We start from the raw sequence: 14,297 nt of genomic DNA on the forward strand, positions 1-14,297 counted from the left end.
CTGTTATGTCACACTGGCCCTGGTGGGCGATGATAATCTGGATAACTTGTGAATTGGATGAGTAGCTTTATTTTGTATTTTAAAAAGTGGTGCTGGGCTCTTCACCAGCAGGAGAGTTTGGCTCCTGCACAGAGCAAGGATCCAGAAGTGCAAGATGTAAACTGACATGCTAAACTATAGATTGGCAATTTCACACTTCTAGATCTCTGAAAGTATCTTGTTGCCTAATTCAGCCCATAGATATTAGTTTGTAAAAAATATGGTAGCAGTGGATGAATTTTGAACACTTGCGGTGGGAAGATAAAGGAGAATGTAACCCATTTTTTTCTGACAGAAGCAGAATCATGAATTCTGGTGTTTCAGAATTGGAGCCACATAAGTAATGAAAGAATGAAGAGGAGATGTGGACTTGTGTCATTTCTCCAGTCCAAAAGAAGCAAGATATGATTTTAGTTTTATCCTTACCAGAAAGGAATAAAATTAGGAATAAAACATTTTTGGAATTGAATGTAACTGATCTGATACAGAATAGATTGATACAATTTATGAACAAAATTTACAAATGGGCTGATTTGTTGGAAGTCAACAAGTCATGACTCATCTTTTTAAATTTATCAAATATTGATACTGAGTCCATGGAAGAATGTAACTTGAGTTTGAAAGGTTGTACAAAAGACTGATGAAATTCACTTGAAAATCCAAGGTTTCTATTGGCAATTAAATTATTAGATTGCACACAAATTTCATGTGTGGAAACTTTTAGTTTTATAACTGTTGAATTTTGCATCATGATTCCCTTTTTGGACAAGTAGCTGCTGCTCTGGTATAACATTTTTAGGGAGCCAATACATTTCAGTTACCTTTTTAAGGACAAGTTGGGAGTTCTGCCATGATACAAAGAATGAAAGACTTGATAATAACTGACTTTGAAAGTCAAAAAGGCTGTAGTCACAGGCGAAGAAGCAACAAGGTATGGCTTTGGCTTTATCCTTAGGGTAGAATTGCTGCTAGACATTTTGCGAGGGGTCATACTTTTAAGAGGTTTCTGAATGTGGGAAAATGCAAGATTAGGGTGATAACGGACGATCCCAGAAATCCACAGAAAATAAATACATGTTTCCAGTTTAAATCTGTCACTGTCAGGAATTGTTCAAGAATAAGGAGTAAAGTATTTGAAGCCATTATGCAACACATGGTTCTGAGGGCACATGTGATGAGGCTGAACAGCAAGAAAATGTTGAGAGTGGACACAGGCTTAACTTGGTCTGTGAGCATCTTAGTTGCTGGTTGATGCTGCACTAGGTAGTGATTGTGCCTCTACCGTGTGTAGCATTGATTGGCCGAACTGTTATTCAGAAACTCTGGACAAAGCAGGCCGAAATAATGTCAAGGAATATGAAAGCTCTACCTGCTTTCAATTACGGGATCGTAACCCATTTCCATCTTGCTGGACTGCATTGTTTCATGTTTACTGGTATCATCCAGACTAACACACTTATTATTGAGTGAGCCTTTGGAAAAATGCATAATGCAGTTGTGCATGGAGAATGATAAAGCATTTTTATACGGTAAACTGATAAACTTGTAGTTCACAAGGTCTTGACATTACTAACTTCCTTTGAAGAAGCTAGGCCTTTCTTGTCAAGTAATCCAACAAGCATCATTGACCTCAGCAGGTAGGACTCTGGCTGATAAGAGGGTGATATGAAACTGCATAAACAATTTGCTCATCCTCACAAAAGTTAAAGCTTCTGTCAAAGACTGCCGGAGTTATGGACAAAGAACATACATCCCTTATAGATCACATCACAATATGATATTTATATATTAAATATCAGGAGGAGATAATGTGGCTGCCATCTGCTGCAATACAAAAAGATTTTGATGCAAAAACAAACTCATAGCCATAGTCACCTTGAGAGCTGCTGGCAGGCTGGGCTTCTCTTGCTGTGAAGCTGGAGGTCTGCTCCATTGAACATTTTGATGAGCGTCATTTTTGTAAAATGGTGATGTTACACACACTGTCCCTCAGTGAGGTTAAGGTAAGTGAATTTTTACCTAATGACTCTAACTGTATAAAGAACCTTTTGAGAACCTTTCTTCTCACTGTGTGGGCTTTGCTGCTGCTAAATCTCCTTTATAGTGGGGGCTATAACACCTATGGTTGAGAACAAGCAGTCTGAGCAGAACCCATAAAGTCAGAACCAAAGCCTGACTAAAATGTGGTCTGACCAATGATTTACAATTGAGATTGGGGGCAACATATCAAAAATAGCATTATAGAGAAAAAAAAATGTGGGTGGCATGGTGGCACAGTGGTGAGCACTGCTGCCTCACAGCGCCAGAGACCCGGGTTCAATTCCCACCTCAGGCAACTCTCTGTGTGGAGTTTGCACATTCTCCCCGTGTCTGCATAGGTTTCCTCCGGGTGCTCTGGTTTCCTCCCACAATCCAGAAATGTGCAGGTTAGGTGAATTGGCCATGCTAAATTGCCCGTAGTGTTAGGTGAAGGAGTAAATGTAGGAGAATGGGTCTGGGTGGGTTACACTTCGGCGGGTCAGTGTGGACTTGTTGGGCTGAAGGCCCTGTTTCCACACTTTAAGTAATCTAATCTAAAAACCAAAGCCTTTACCATTTTCCACATCACTTCCTGAAGGCTTCACTAACTTTATGCTGGAATAGAAAACTCTCAGCACTTCTCCAAACTGAGCAAAAATCAGTAGAAATGGATCCAAACCTAATCAGAAAGTAGTTGATAATTCCTTTCAACACCAGTGGAGGGTTCTTCCTACTGTTGAAGGAATATTTCACTTGTACATGTTCAAGAGCGGGTGCTAGCATGAACAGCAAGGTCAAAAATGGCATTGGTGGTCTCAAACCGACATTATGTACTGACTTACATTGCAGCCTGCCTACTCTGAGTATTTGCAGTGCATACTACTAACTCCCACAATATTGCTATCCATTACTACAACACGCATATTGCATCCAACCTGATGCCTAAAGTTGAAAATTTAGGCACAAAAGCTAATTTTTGTGGCTCCTATTCTTTTGTGTTTTACTTGTGCCTTTTGTAGAAGTAAAATTTCAATTAATTAATTTTAACCAGAAAAATGAGCAAGCAAGATAAAAATTAGAGTGCCCTTTTTCACTTCCAAATTAACAAATTAAAAGTACAAAGAAATAAATAAGATGCAGAAAAAGTAATTAATTCAAGGATAAACATTGCAGAAACCACTTGGGAAAATTCCCTGCCTTTTTTTTGTTGAATTGTTCAATTACATCTTTTACTTCAGCTTGAGTGCACAGGTGGGGCGTCACTTTAACCTCTTGTTTGAAAGAAAGGATTTTCAGCAGTGCATCATTCAGTCAGTATTGTGCTGCAGAGTCTATTCGGATTTTAAAGTTAAATGCCAATGTTGCTATTTACTCAAATGCTTCATTCCTGCAATTCTGTTATAGATTCTGTGTGCAGATTTCTTTTTAAAAATGCTATCTGTTTAAAATTTTCCATCGTACATTTTATTGTCATGATTTGGAGATGCCGGTGTTGGACTGGGGTGTACAAAGTTAAAAATCACACAACACCAGGTTATAGTCCAACAAGTTTAATTGGAAGCACACTAGCTTTCAGAGCGTCGCTCCTTCATCAGGTGTGTGATTTTTAACATTTTATTGTGAAGGCTTAGTACTAGAGGAATTTCAAATTAAAGCTGGAAAAAATCCATTCTTCCCCTTATGCACAAAAAAGGTGATTGCAAACTGTGGACATTATTATATCATCCTATTTTACATATGTCAATTGAGCTAATCTATAATAAAACCTTATTTTGTGAACATCCAAAATTCATTAGCCTATATGCTATTACTATGATTTAAAATATGTAAGTACTTGATCAGACACTATGGAGCATACCTGTTTTTCAGTTGGAGATGTATAGGTTTCAAAATAGTCATCAAACCTTCCTGGTTCATAAGATCTGTATTCCAAAATAGTGTCTGCTTTATTAAGTCACTTTTGTACGTGCTGTTGCCAACCATTTGTGGATGACAACACATCTATTCACCATCGATATCCACACAGTTTGTGCGAGCCGGGAAGAACTATAGTTTATGATGCAGGAAAAGTCTTTGCTTCCATTTTTTTAATCAATACAAGAAAAACATCTGTTATCACAGCTAACAGCCTGGATATCCAATGTCCAAACTTGAAGAGATTAGCCATCATCCATGAATAGTTTCCCAATATATACTTTGTGCAGATTTTATAATTATCTGTACTCCTATTTCATGTTGTCCTTTGTATTATAGGTTATTTACTAAATATAGGTGAGCTCATTTTGAATAGTTGTTAACAAATAGTTTTGTTTCTAAAAAAGGTATTAGAATGAATTGTTTAATAACTCTGTGTATCAAAGAATGTCTTTAGCTGTTCTGAGATGCATGGGGCCCCGACAGTAACACTAAGTAAAATGCATTTTGAAAATTGGAATGGGGCATGCACTAGTCATGATTAATGCCCTTTTGCCTGAAACGTTGATTTTGCTGCTGCTCGGATGCTGCCTGACCTGCTGTGCTTTTCCAGCACCACTCTAATCTTGACTCTGATCTCCAGCACCTGCAGTCCTCACTTTCACCATGCACTAGTCGTGACAATGCAGTTATGAAATAAGTATTTACTCAGCTGTCAGTCCACAGTTTGAAATCAGTAAGATCGTGCAGAGCAGGAAATCTGACAAACCTGAATTTGAGTCATACTTAAGCTAATGTAAATTTATGCTCTTTGCAAATTTATTAAATTGACCGTTTGCAAAGAGAACTAATGTAGGTGGAAAATAATGTAATGTAGGTGACAATTACATTGATCCAATGCTACTTTATAAAAGAGTACTTTCTTTTAAATTAAACTAAAATGAATATACAGAAGTATTAAACATAATGATCAAAAACTTTAAAAAAAAAATACAAATACTGAAAATAAACTTGTAGACATTGAATTTATAGCTAATTAAAGATAAAAATCAGAAGAGTTGATGCCTGATGAAAACTAGAGTGGTCTGGTGGAATAGCGTCGGTGTGAAATATAACCTTATTGTATTTTACAGGTTTCTAAAGAAGAAATAAACAATCAAATTAAATAATTAAACATAACTTTGTTTCCTGAAGTAAAAAAGCAATGCTCCGAAAAACAATACAGCCACAGTGTCACTCTGAGTGGAGTATTGATGATTTCATGGGAATTTTCAGTGGGAAAGGATTAAAATTTGGTCACATTAAGGAGAAACCGAATGAGGAACAAATGGGGAATTTAGCGAAGATACACTGCATTATGCATGTGAAATGATCAGACATTTCAATGGAAAAATTATTTTAACCATGAAATTTATGGAATGTGTGTATTCTTGTCTGAAAATGGATAGGCTACTGAAAGGTCTATAAAGGATTTTCTTGATGTGATATTCCCATGGTCAAATTTATTTGGCCCAATGCTGTCAATTGGTGGTTGTTTTACAGATGCCAAGAGTAAAATGTTTTCTGAATGTGTCGTCAAAAAGGTAATGATACATAAATAAAATACATTTGTAGGTCTGAATTCGGAGTTTAACCTGTTCTTCTGTCCACTTTCACTCATGCATTGGAAATAAATTCCTCTCTCCTTCCCCCTCTTTTATTCAAATACTGTCCTCTAAAATAGCTGTGGTATCCAAAGCCAGTTGTGGGATAATTTTGAAGAAACAGGGATATATAAATCATTTGTGAAAAATCATTTGTCTATTGACTTCCACCAATTTACAATGGAAGTAAAAGTTCATTATTACTTCAGATTCCAAATCTTTAAAAGATTTACAAGCTAGCAGTGTTTGTGATATTTCCTGATATTTTTGTTACGTTATCCCCTTTGTGAGCATAACATCTCTATGACCAAGAATGAAGACATCACTACCCTGGCCAACCATCAGAAGTTAGCATTTAATGCAGATTTAACACACACTCATGATCCAGTCTATCTTATTGAAGGATGCTTCATTCAAATCAAAACTTTGAATCTATTTTGAGCTCATATCACCTGATTATAGAACTGCTGACCAATCAGTTTGACTGGCAGATCTCTAAGGTGGGAGTTTTCATGGTTGCGTGGGCAAAAGCTGTCTCCAGTCAGTTAATGCTTTGTGGAGGTTTAAAATGCTGTGAAACTGCCATGATCAGCAGGATGCATTATCCACTCACTTTTGGATAGGTTGGGTAATAGAATGGGAAGCCCCACCATCTGAGAAATCCTGCCCTCTGGGTTTTATGTGTGCTTTTTTTACTCATTCGTAGAATGTGGACGGTTGTAACTAGGCCAGCATCTTTTGCACATCCCTAATTATCCAGAAGGTATTTGAGTGTCCACCATCTCATTATGAGTTTGGAGTTGCTTGTAGGCCAGACCATATAAAGAGATATCTTTCCTTTCCTGAAGGAGGTTAGTGAATCAGATAGTCATAAAAACCTGTCAGAAGTGGTTACCTAGTCACCATCAGGCAAGCTTTTAATTTCACTATCTGCCAAATGTCCCCAGAACGTCCGCCCTGGTTTCTGGATGTTTGGGCATTGAGTGTGTGAAACTTTTATAAACTAATATTTTTTGTTTGTTCACTTCCATATACATTGAATTACATTTTAGAAAATAAACCATGGGACTGTAAATTTTGTCATTTGTTGTTCTGCTTTTCACAATTTTTGTGAAGATATTGCTGCACCAAATATGCTAAAAGATTTTGCATTTTTATCCATTCCTATAACTGACTGGGAAACGAGGCACGCAGCACATGCTAAGATTGTTCAATCCAAATTCCATTCCTGCGAATCACAACTTTGGTCACCTCTGGGACACCCGGACCAACCAACCCAATCACCCCATGGCTCAACACTTCAACTCCCCCTCCCACTCCACCAAGGACATGCAAGTCCTTGGACTCCTCCATCGCCAGACCATAGTAACACGACGGCTGGAGGAAGAGCGCCTCATCTTCCGCCTAGGAACCCTCCAACCACAAGGGATGAACTCAGATTTCTCTAGTTTCCTCATTTCCCCTCCCCCCACCTTGTCTCAGTCCCAACCCTCGAACTCAGCATCACCCTCACCTTAACCTCCTTCCACCTATCGCACTTCCAATTCCCCTCCTCCAAGTCCCTCTTCCCTAACTTTTATCTTAGCCTGCTTGGCACACTCTCCTCATTCCTGAAGAAGGGCTCATGCCCGAAATGTCGATTCTCCTGCTCCTTGGATGTTGCCTGACCTGCTGCACTTTTCCAGCAACACATTTTCAGTTCTGATCTCCAGCATCTGCAGTCCTCACTTTCTCCTAGAAGATTTTAACCTACTGCAAATCCTCTTGCAAGGATGCCTTCCTTGAAAATATCAAGACCAACCAAAGGCTTTTGGGAGAGGGTGGAGCTTCCAAAAATATAATTAAAGTATTAAAAACCAGAAAGACAATTGAGTGGCTAAATTTGTAAAATAGACAAGGAGCTAGCACTTAAATTATTGTTTAGTCCATCTGGCATCTCTCCTCTCCCATCCATTTCCCTAGGAGTTAGCACTTACATAGTGCTTTTCATTGCCTCTGAATATTCAAAAGCATTTGACAGAAGATGTAGTACATTTGAAGCGATAAATGTAGGAAACATATCTGTGCATAACAAGTCCCCACAAAGAGAAATGTGACAAGGCCCAGATAATCAGATTATTAATGAGACTGAGGGACAAATATTGGCCAGGACACCAGAGATCATTCATTGCTCTTCTTTAAATTGTGCAATGCAGTGTTTTTATATCCACCTGAGAGAACAAATGGAGACTCTTAAATAAAATCTTCAGCAAAGACAATACCTCCAAACGTGCTGTACAAAAATGACTGATTATTCTTAAAGAAAACAGGTCTTCACAGAAATGTAATTTAATATCCATTTTCCCTCAACTTTAGAACCCAGGTTCTCAAATACCAAAAATATATTATGAACCTTCATTGCAGGTGCCTTTGTAGACTTTTGTTCTCCAGATTCTTGAGTAGGATTTCTAAAAGAGAGGGAAGAGTGGTACTAAATATAATTTTGTTTAAATTAGTATATTGGACAAGGGCAATAGGTGGGGTAGGAGGGATGGCAGATGAGCTAAATATAACTTAAGGAATTTTCTGATCAGATTGAACAATTAGTGACAGATTAACGTGGTCAAAAATCATCAGTCAGCAAAGGAGTCCAAAATGAAATATAAGCTGTGACAACAGTTAGGTAGCAGAAGGTTTTGTAAAATGGTATAATACTTGTAAACTGACGACTTAATTTAGTCATGGACTTTTTTTTAATCTTTAGATATATTTTTTAAATGTAATGATGTAAGCTATCATTACCAGAGGCAAAAAAAAGCTAGAAAAGCTTAACACATCTGGCAGCATCTGTGGAGAGAATTCAGTTATCACTTCAGGTTAAGTGGCCCTTCCTCAGAATCATTACCAGACAACCCTTCTTTCAGTGGGTTTTTTAATTGATTAGATTAGACTTACAGTGTGGAAACAGGCCCTTCGGCCCAACAAGTCCACACCGACCCGCCGAAGCGCAACCCACCCATACCCCTACATTTACCCCTTACCTAACACTACGGGCAATTTAGCTTGGCCAATTCACCTGACCCGCACATCTTTGTGACTGTGGGAGGAAACCGGAGCACCCGGAGGAAACCCACGCAGACACGGGGAGAACGTGCAAACTCCACACAGTCAGTCGCCTGAGTCGGGAATTGAACCCGGGTCTACAGGCGCTGTGAGACAGCAGTGCTAACCACTGTGCCACCGTGCCGCCCAAATGTACATTTCAAACAGATCCCAAGTAATTGGGAATGAAATGATTAAGGTATGTCATGATTTATATGCAAAGAATTGGCCATTAATTTCCTCAATGATTTGATAATCAATATTGTTCCCAAATCATGATTAGCATAGTATTGAAGTTCCCACACCACAAATTGCTATATCCCATATACTGCACTTAAAGTATTATAATTCTAACAATAGGTTTGCAAGTACACTTGAAGCTAGTTTTGTTTGCATTAATTGTGCAATCATAATATGAACTCTTTAAAAAAAAATAACAAGACACTGATTTAGCTTGCAAAACTTTGGATTTCTAAAAAGAAATATATTGACTACAGTGAAATATATTTAGTCACGGATATATAATTTTACATTACTGCAGACAACTAAGTAAAGTTGTTACTTGGTTTATTTCACACTGTCATTGTGTGTTTAGTTATAGCTCACATCCTCTCTGTACAGCTGCAGCGATGCTATCGTATGTCTTTTGGGGATGAAGAACCATAATGGGAGCAATGCCAAATACTCTGTTTGGGAATGAGTTCAGTTTGGGGCTATAATAAAATGACTGGAAATTTTGCTTTGGCTATTGTGATTCTTTTATACTTCTAACCTGAGCTGTGTATACTTTTTGTAATGATGAGATGCAATCTGTTTGTTAGGTGGCAAATGTTTAATCTGTAAAATAATATTAACAAACTAAAACTGTAGATAAAATGGGATTTCTTTCATTAATGTTTAATTAACACATTGTGGTTTAAAATATTATAGACATTTGGTTGAGCTGAACAGCAAACAACTTATCTAGTGACTCAAACCTATTCACATCCACAAGGCACAGGTCAGGGTAATTGAAGTAATCACCCTGAATTAATTTGATTAGTTTTGCATTAACACTTTTTTCCATTGAAACTAGGTCTCCGATAGGGACAGCATCAACTTTAGTCGAGAAGCATCTATGACTGTGGTGAAAAAGATGTCATCTGATCTGACATCCACTCAGATTGATCTTCTGCGCTGGGCTCAAGAACGTGGTCACAGTCCAGTCACTTCATATACTAAAGCTTCAGTTGCAAACAGAGTTCACTTGAGGCTTCAGGAAGCTTGTAAGTACCAATGAGTGCATGTACCATGAATTATGTTCTGAGTACTCTGAATCATACCAATAAAATAAATGTTTGCTATATGCAAACATTGATTTGAACCAATTGGAATGAGCTACTTGTCACAGTGGCCTGATTTGTGCTCCTATTTTGGGTGTACAGGGTCAGGATATTCTCTGCCTCTGCATATCCAGTCCAAAAGGAAAGGCCCCACTCGTTGTGATATTTGTTCTGTGATAGCCAGATTCTCTGGGATTCGAGCTGGTTGATCAGGAAATCGGTGTGGAAGCTGCCAGGTGCAGCGACAGGCTGGGCGGTAGGGTTGCCTCAGTGCTCCTGCACTGAAGCTTTTTTTCATAAACTCCTCCAAAAGCATCCAATGCTCATTCATGCCAGACTTTTGTCCCCTCCCATCTGCCATGATCTCTGACAATCTCCATTTGTATCCTGTTTTCCCCTGCCCATCTCCTTGGCTCTTTACAGCCCTTATAGCATCCTATCCACCTTCAACCCACCCCCCCTAGTCATTTGTAGACCTTATACAAACCTAATCCCTCTAGCCATCCTCCGTGGCTCCCTCATACCTCATTGTCAGTCCGTGTTGTGCTACCCGCTTCACCCGCTCTTTCCTTCACCCTTTGCCCTTTCCGTTACAATGACAACTCGCCCAATATCCATCATGCCAGGTCTCGGGTCCTATGCTGGATTGGAATTAACATTTATTGACAAATTCACTTTATTTTTCAGCGATTGAATATTTTTAAAAACATTTACAACCCATCTGTTTGCATCTCTTCAATTATGTAATCCTTCATGAGGGGCAAAGTTTTATTTAAGTGTTTAATCCCTTACAAAACCAAGAATTGGAATTTGTATCCTCACTTCAGAGAGACTATAGCCAGTAGGAGCTGTCAATCAAACTGAAATGGCAGTCAGCTTCTGTTATAATGGAAAGTTGTGAAATCAGCCGTACAGCATTAACCCAGTAATAATAATCCTTAGTCTTATGCCAGCAAAATGGAAAGGCAAGTTATTTTTAACACTGCAGATAGTTGTCTTTAAGTACTTAAAAGGTAGGTGCTTTATGTGTGTTGACAGTCACTTTTTGCAGTTGCTTTTGAAACTTTTGTTTAGTTTGTAACCGTTCCACTGAGCTTAATAGGTAATGAACTTATGCATTTGTTTACACACTCATCTACTTCTAACAATCTTTACTTTTCTTGAAAATAACAGTGTCCAGGGACAGTATCTAGAGGGGTACTTTACTTCTCCGAAAGGGTATCCCAACTCACTAAAAGATTCCACAAAGTTTATTCCAATTTCTAGTAAATCTAATCTGCGCACATCATGTTTCGTTCACCTAAGTTATGAAACCAAGCCAGGAATGAAAGTCGTTGCTTTTTTATGGGGCAACTGCCTCCGTGAAATGTATCCCAACCCAATGAAAATGTTGGGAATTGTGTTTGAAAGCAAGACCTGGATGTTGGCTTCCTCTGTCATTTTAGTAATGACGAAAAGGCTTTCATTGTTGCAAAAATCCAGGCTAATGTCATTCCCAAGTATTCAAAATATATCTGTAATAGTTCATGTTAGAGACAATTCTTTCTCATTGATGGAATTGTGAAATCTGCTTGATTTAGTTATAAGCAGTTGCCTCCCTACTCCGCATTCAAATCACAACTGAGCAATGCACAATTTGCCTCTGCTTATGCAATTGAACAGCGTGTGACCAACATTTTTAACAAAGTGACCAAGATAAAGCCAGTAGCACTCATTTGATTTCCAGTAGTTGTTCTTTCGCTGGCAGAGACATCAAACAAGTGCAGTTCTGTCTTGTGTTGCTTTTGAATTACTTGTAGTTTGGCTGTGCCCATTGCGGTTAGTATTTGAAGATAGTGGTGAGGCATTAAAATGGTCAGAAACCATATATTGCTGAGTACCTGGCCTCTGCATTGCTTAAGCAGCCATAGTGTTAATGTGGCTGTACCTTCCAAAGTTACCAGACCCCTAACAAGTGGATGGGAAAGATTAATTGGTGGTTGGTGGTGCCGTTGAAGATCAGTACATGATTGAAAGCTTTTGGTTTTCATTGCCTAACATTGCAATTCAAATGTTAACTACCACTTGTTGGCTAAAGTCTGGTTGTGTTCCACAAGTCCTGTTTCATACATTTTGCCCTCTCATATTGAGTTTGATGACAGGGACACACGTGCTCAGACCTTCGCACCCTGCCACCAACTGAGCCCCTTCAGTGGGCAACTCCTCACTTTAAAGAAATTAGCGCTGCTTTAAGCTTTAAATTGATGAGGAGCAGCCATTGGAGTTTTGGCCAGCCAGGTGGGAGTGTGGTTTGTGGGGACCATGGGGTACCACTAAATGCTGCTCATTCCTTCTGGGTGATTGTCAATTCTGTGAGCTATGATTGAGGGGAATATGAAGAAGGAGACTACAGCTGTGATGGGCATGCAACTTTATCCCTTAGTGGAATGATACCATTCTTGTACACAAGTTATTCTGCTCATTTCTCAGCTGGTTTGGTAGTTTGGCATTACCCAGTTAAACAGTCGTAAATTCTTTTTTGAAAGTTGAAGTACATAAAATTTGTAGTCCTTTTGAAACTGAAGTGCTGGAAGTGATTCAGAAATTCTTAATGGAGACAAGAGATGCATTGCAGCTGCTCTGGGGGGTTGGGGGGGGGGGGGCGCGGAATCAGCCATCCAAATGTCTGCGGAACAAGTGGTTGGCTGACAGGTGCAAGACCTTCACAAACAAAAAAAGACAAGTTGCTTCAAATCGTAGCAACGTTTAAAAAAAACTATGCATCTCAACAGGAAATCAACATTTGTTTGCCAAGAAGCGCTAATGTGCTGCAGCAAATGTTGGCCAGAACGTGCCGAACCTTTGAAAATGTTAGAAATTTTGTTGCTTCTAATCAGAGTTATACAAAATTAAATTACAGGTCAACTTGTTGAAATGCACAGTTCATCTAACACTTAGAGCAAATTATCTCTGTGAGACCAAATTATTAATTAAAAGAACCGAAGCTTTTTCTATTATTATACTTTCAAATTGGTCATCACATTTCCCTGATTGTCTCTGTCTCTGGATTTAACTCCAGACAGGCTTCTTAAAAGGCCTATATAAAGATTATATGCATGATGCTTTCCTTGTTCAGAAAAATTATTTTGTTGAAGGTAGGAGGAGACTGTTGCAATGAATTCAACATACTTCTGGAAAAACAAGTTCACTTGCAGCGGAAAAGTCTGTTGGTTCCTTGCTATGGCAGTTTCTAAATGGAATTAGTTTAGATTGTATTAACCTGATGCTTGTGTTAGAAAGTTCATGACTTCAGTTTCCTGTAGAATCACGTGAATCAGTTATTTAACACAGTTATAGACATAAGTCAATATTGGTTTTGCTCAAGTCATTGGTTGGTCTAGATGGTGAAACATTCAAGTGACACATTTATGTGAAACCCTGAGGCTGAGTTTCAAACATACTGTTAGGCATTTAGATATGTAACTTCACTGTGTATTTAATGCATATAATATATGTCATGGAGGTATAGAATTATACAGCACAGAAACCAAATCTTTGATCCACCCAGTCCATGTTGAACAGATCTGAAACTAAACTAGCCCCACCTGCCTGCTGCTGGCCCATATCCTGCCAACTCTTTCCTATTCACATACCTATCCAAATGTCTTTTAAACGTTGTAATTGTACCCGCATCCATCACTTCCTCAGGAAGTTCATTCTACATGCGAACCACCATCTATGTAAATAAAAAATTGCCTCTCATGTTTTATTTAAAATCTCTCTTCTTTTACCTTAAAATGTGCCCTTTAGGCTTGAAAGCCCCCATCATAAGGAAAAGACAATTATCATTAACTCTGTCCATTCCACTTATTATTTTATAAGCTTCGATCAGGTCTTTGGAGTCCTTGAAGCTGATTGCATTTTCAAAGTTTTTTAGATTAGATTAGATTCCCTACAGTGTGGAAACAGGCCTTTCGGCCCAACAAGTCCACACCAACCCTCTGAAGAGTAACCCACCCAGACCTACTTCCCTCTGACTAATGCACCTAACACTATGGGCAATTTACCATGGTCAATTCACCTAACCTGCACATCTTTAGACTGTGGGAGGAAACCGGAGCACCCAGAGGAAACCCACGCAGACACGGGGAGAATGTGCAAACTCTACACAGACAGTTGCCCGAGGCTGGAATTGAACCTTGGTCCCTGGTGCTGTGAGACGGCAGTGCTCACCACTGAGCCACCGTGCTACCCTAAGTTGAAAATATTTAGTTCTTCATTTCTGAAATAATTGTTTTTC

The 14,297-nt window shown here is 38.8% G+C and overlaps 1 protein-coding gene across 2 annotated transcripts in view; it reads left to right on the forward strand.

The window, feature by feature from the left end:
* The window catches only part of tgfbr3 (transforming growth factor, beta receptor III), a 179,584-nt gene that overhangs the window by 135,213 nt on the left and 30,074 nt on the right, over window positions 1-14,297 (forward strand). For both annotated transcript variants that reach the window (XM_060830602.1, XM_060830601.1), the window contains exon 8: window positions 9,772-9,961. In XM_060830602.1, coding sequence (XP_060686585.1) covers window positions 9,772-9,961 — 190 coding nt within the window. The remainder of the gene's footprint in view (window positions 1-9,771; window positions 9,962-14,297) is intronic.

This window comes from Hemiscyllium ocellatum, chromosome 9 (genome assembly GCF_020745735.1).
Source record: "Hemiscyllium ocellatum isolate sHemOce1 chromosome 9, sHemOce1.pat.X.cur, whole genome shotgun sequence".
Lineage (NCBI taxonomy): Eukaryota > Metazoa > Chordata > Chondrichthyes > Orectolobiformes > Hemiscylliidae > Hemiscyllium > Hemiscyllium ocellatum.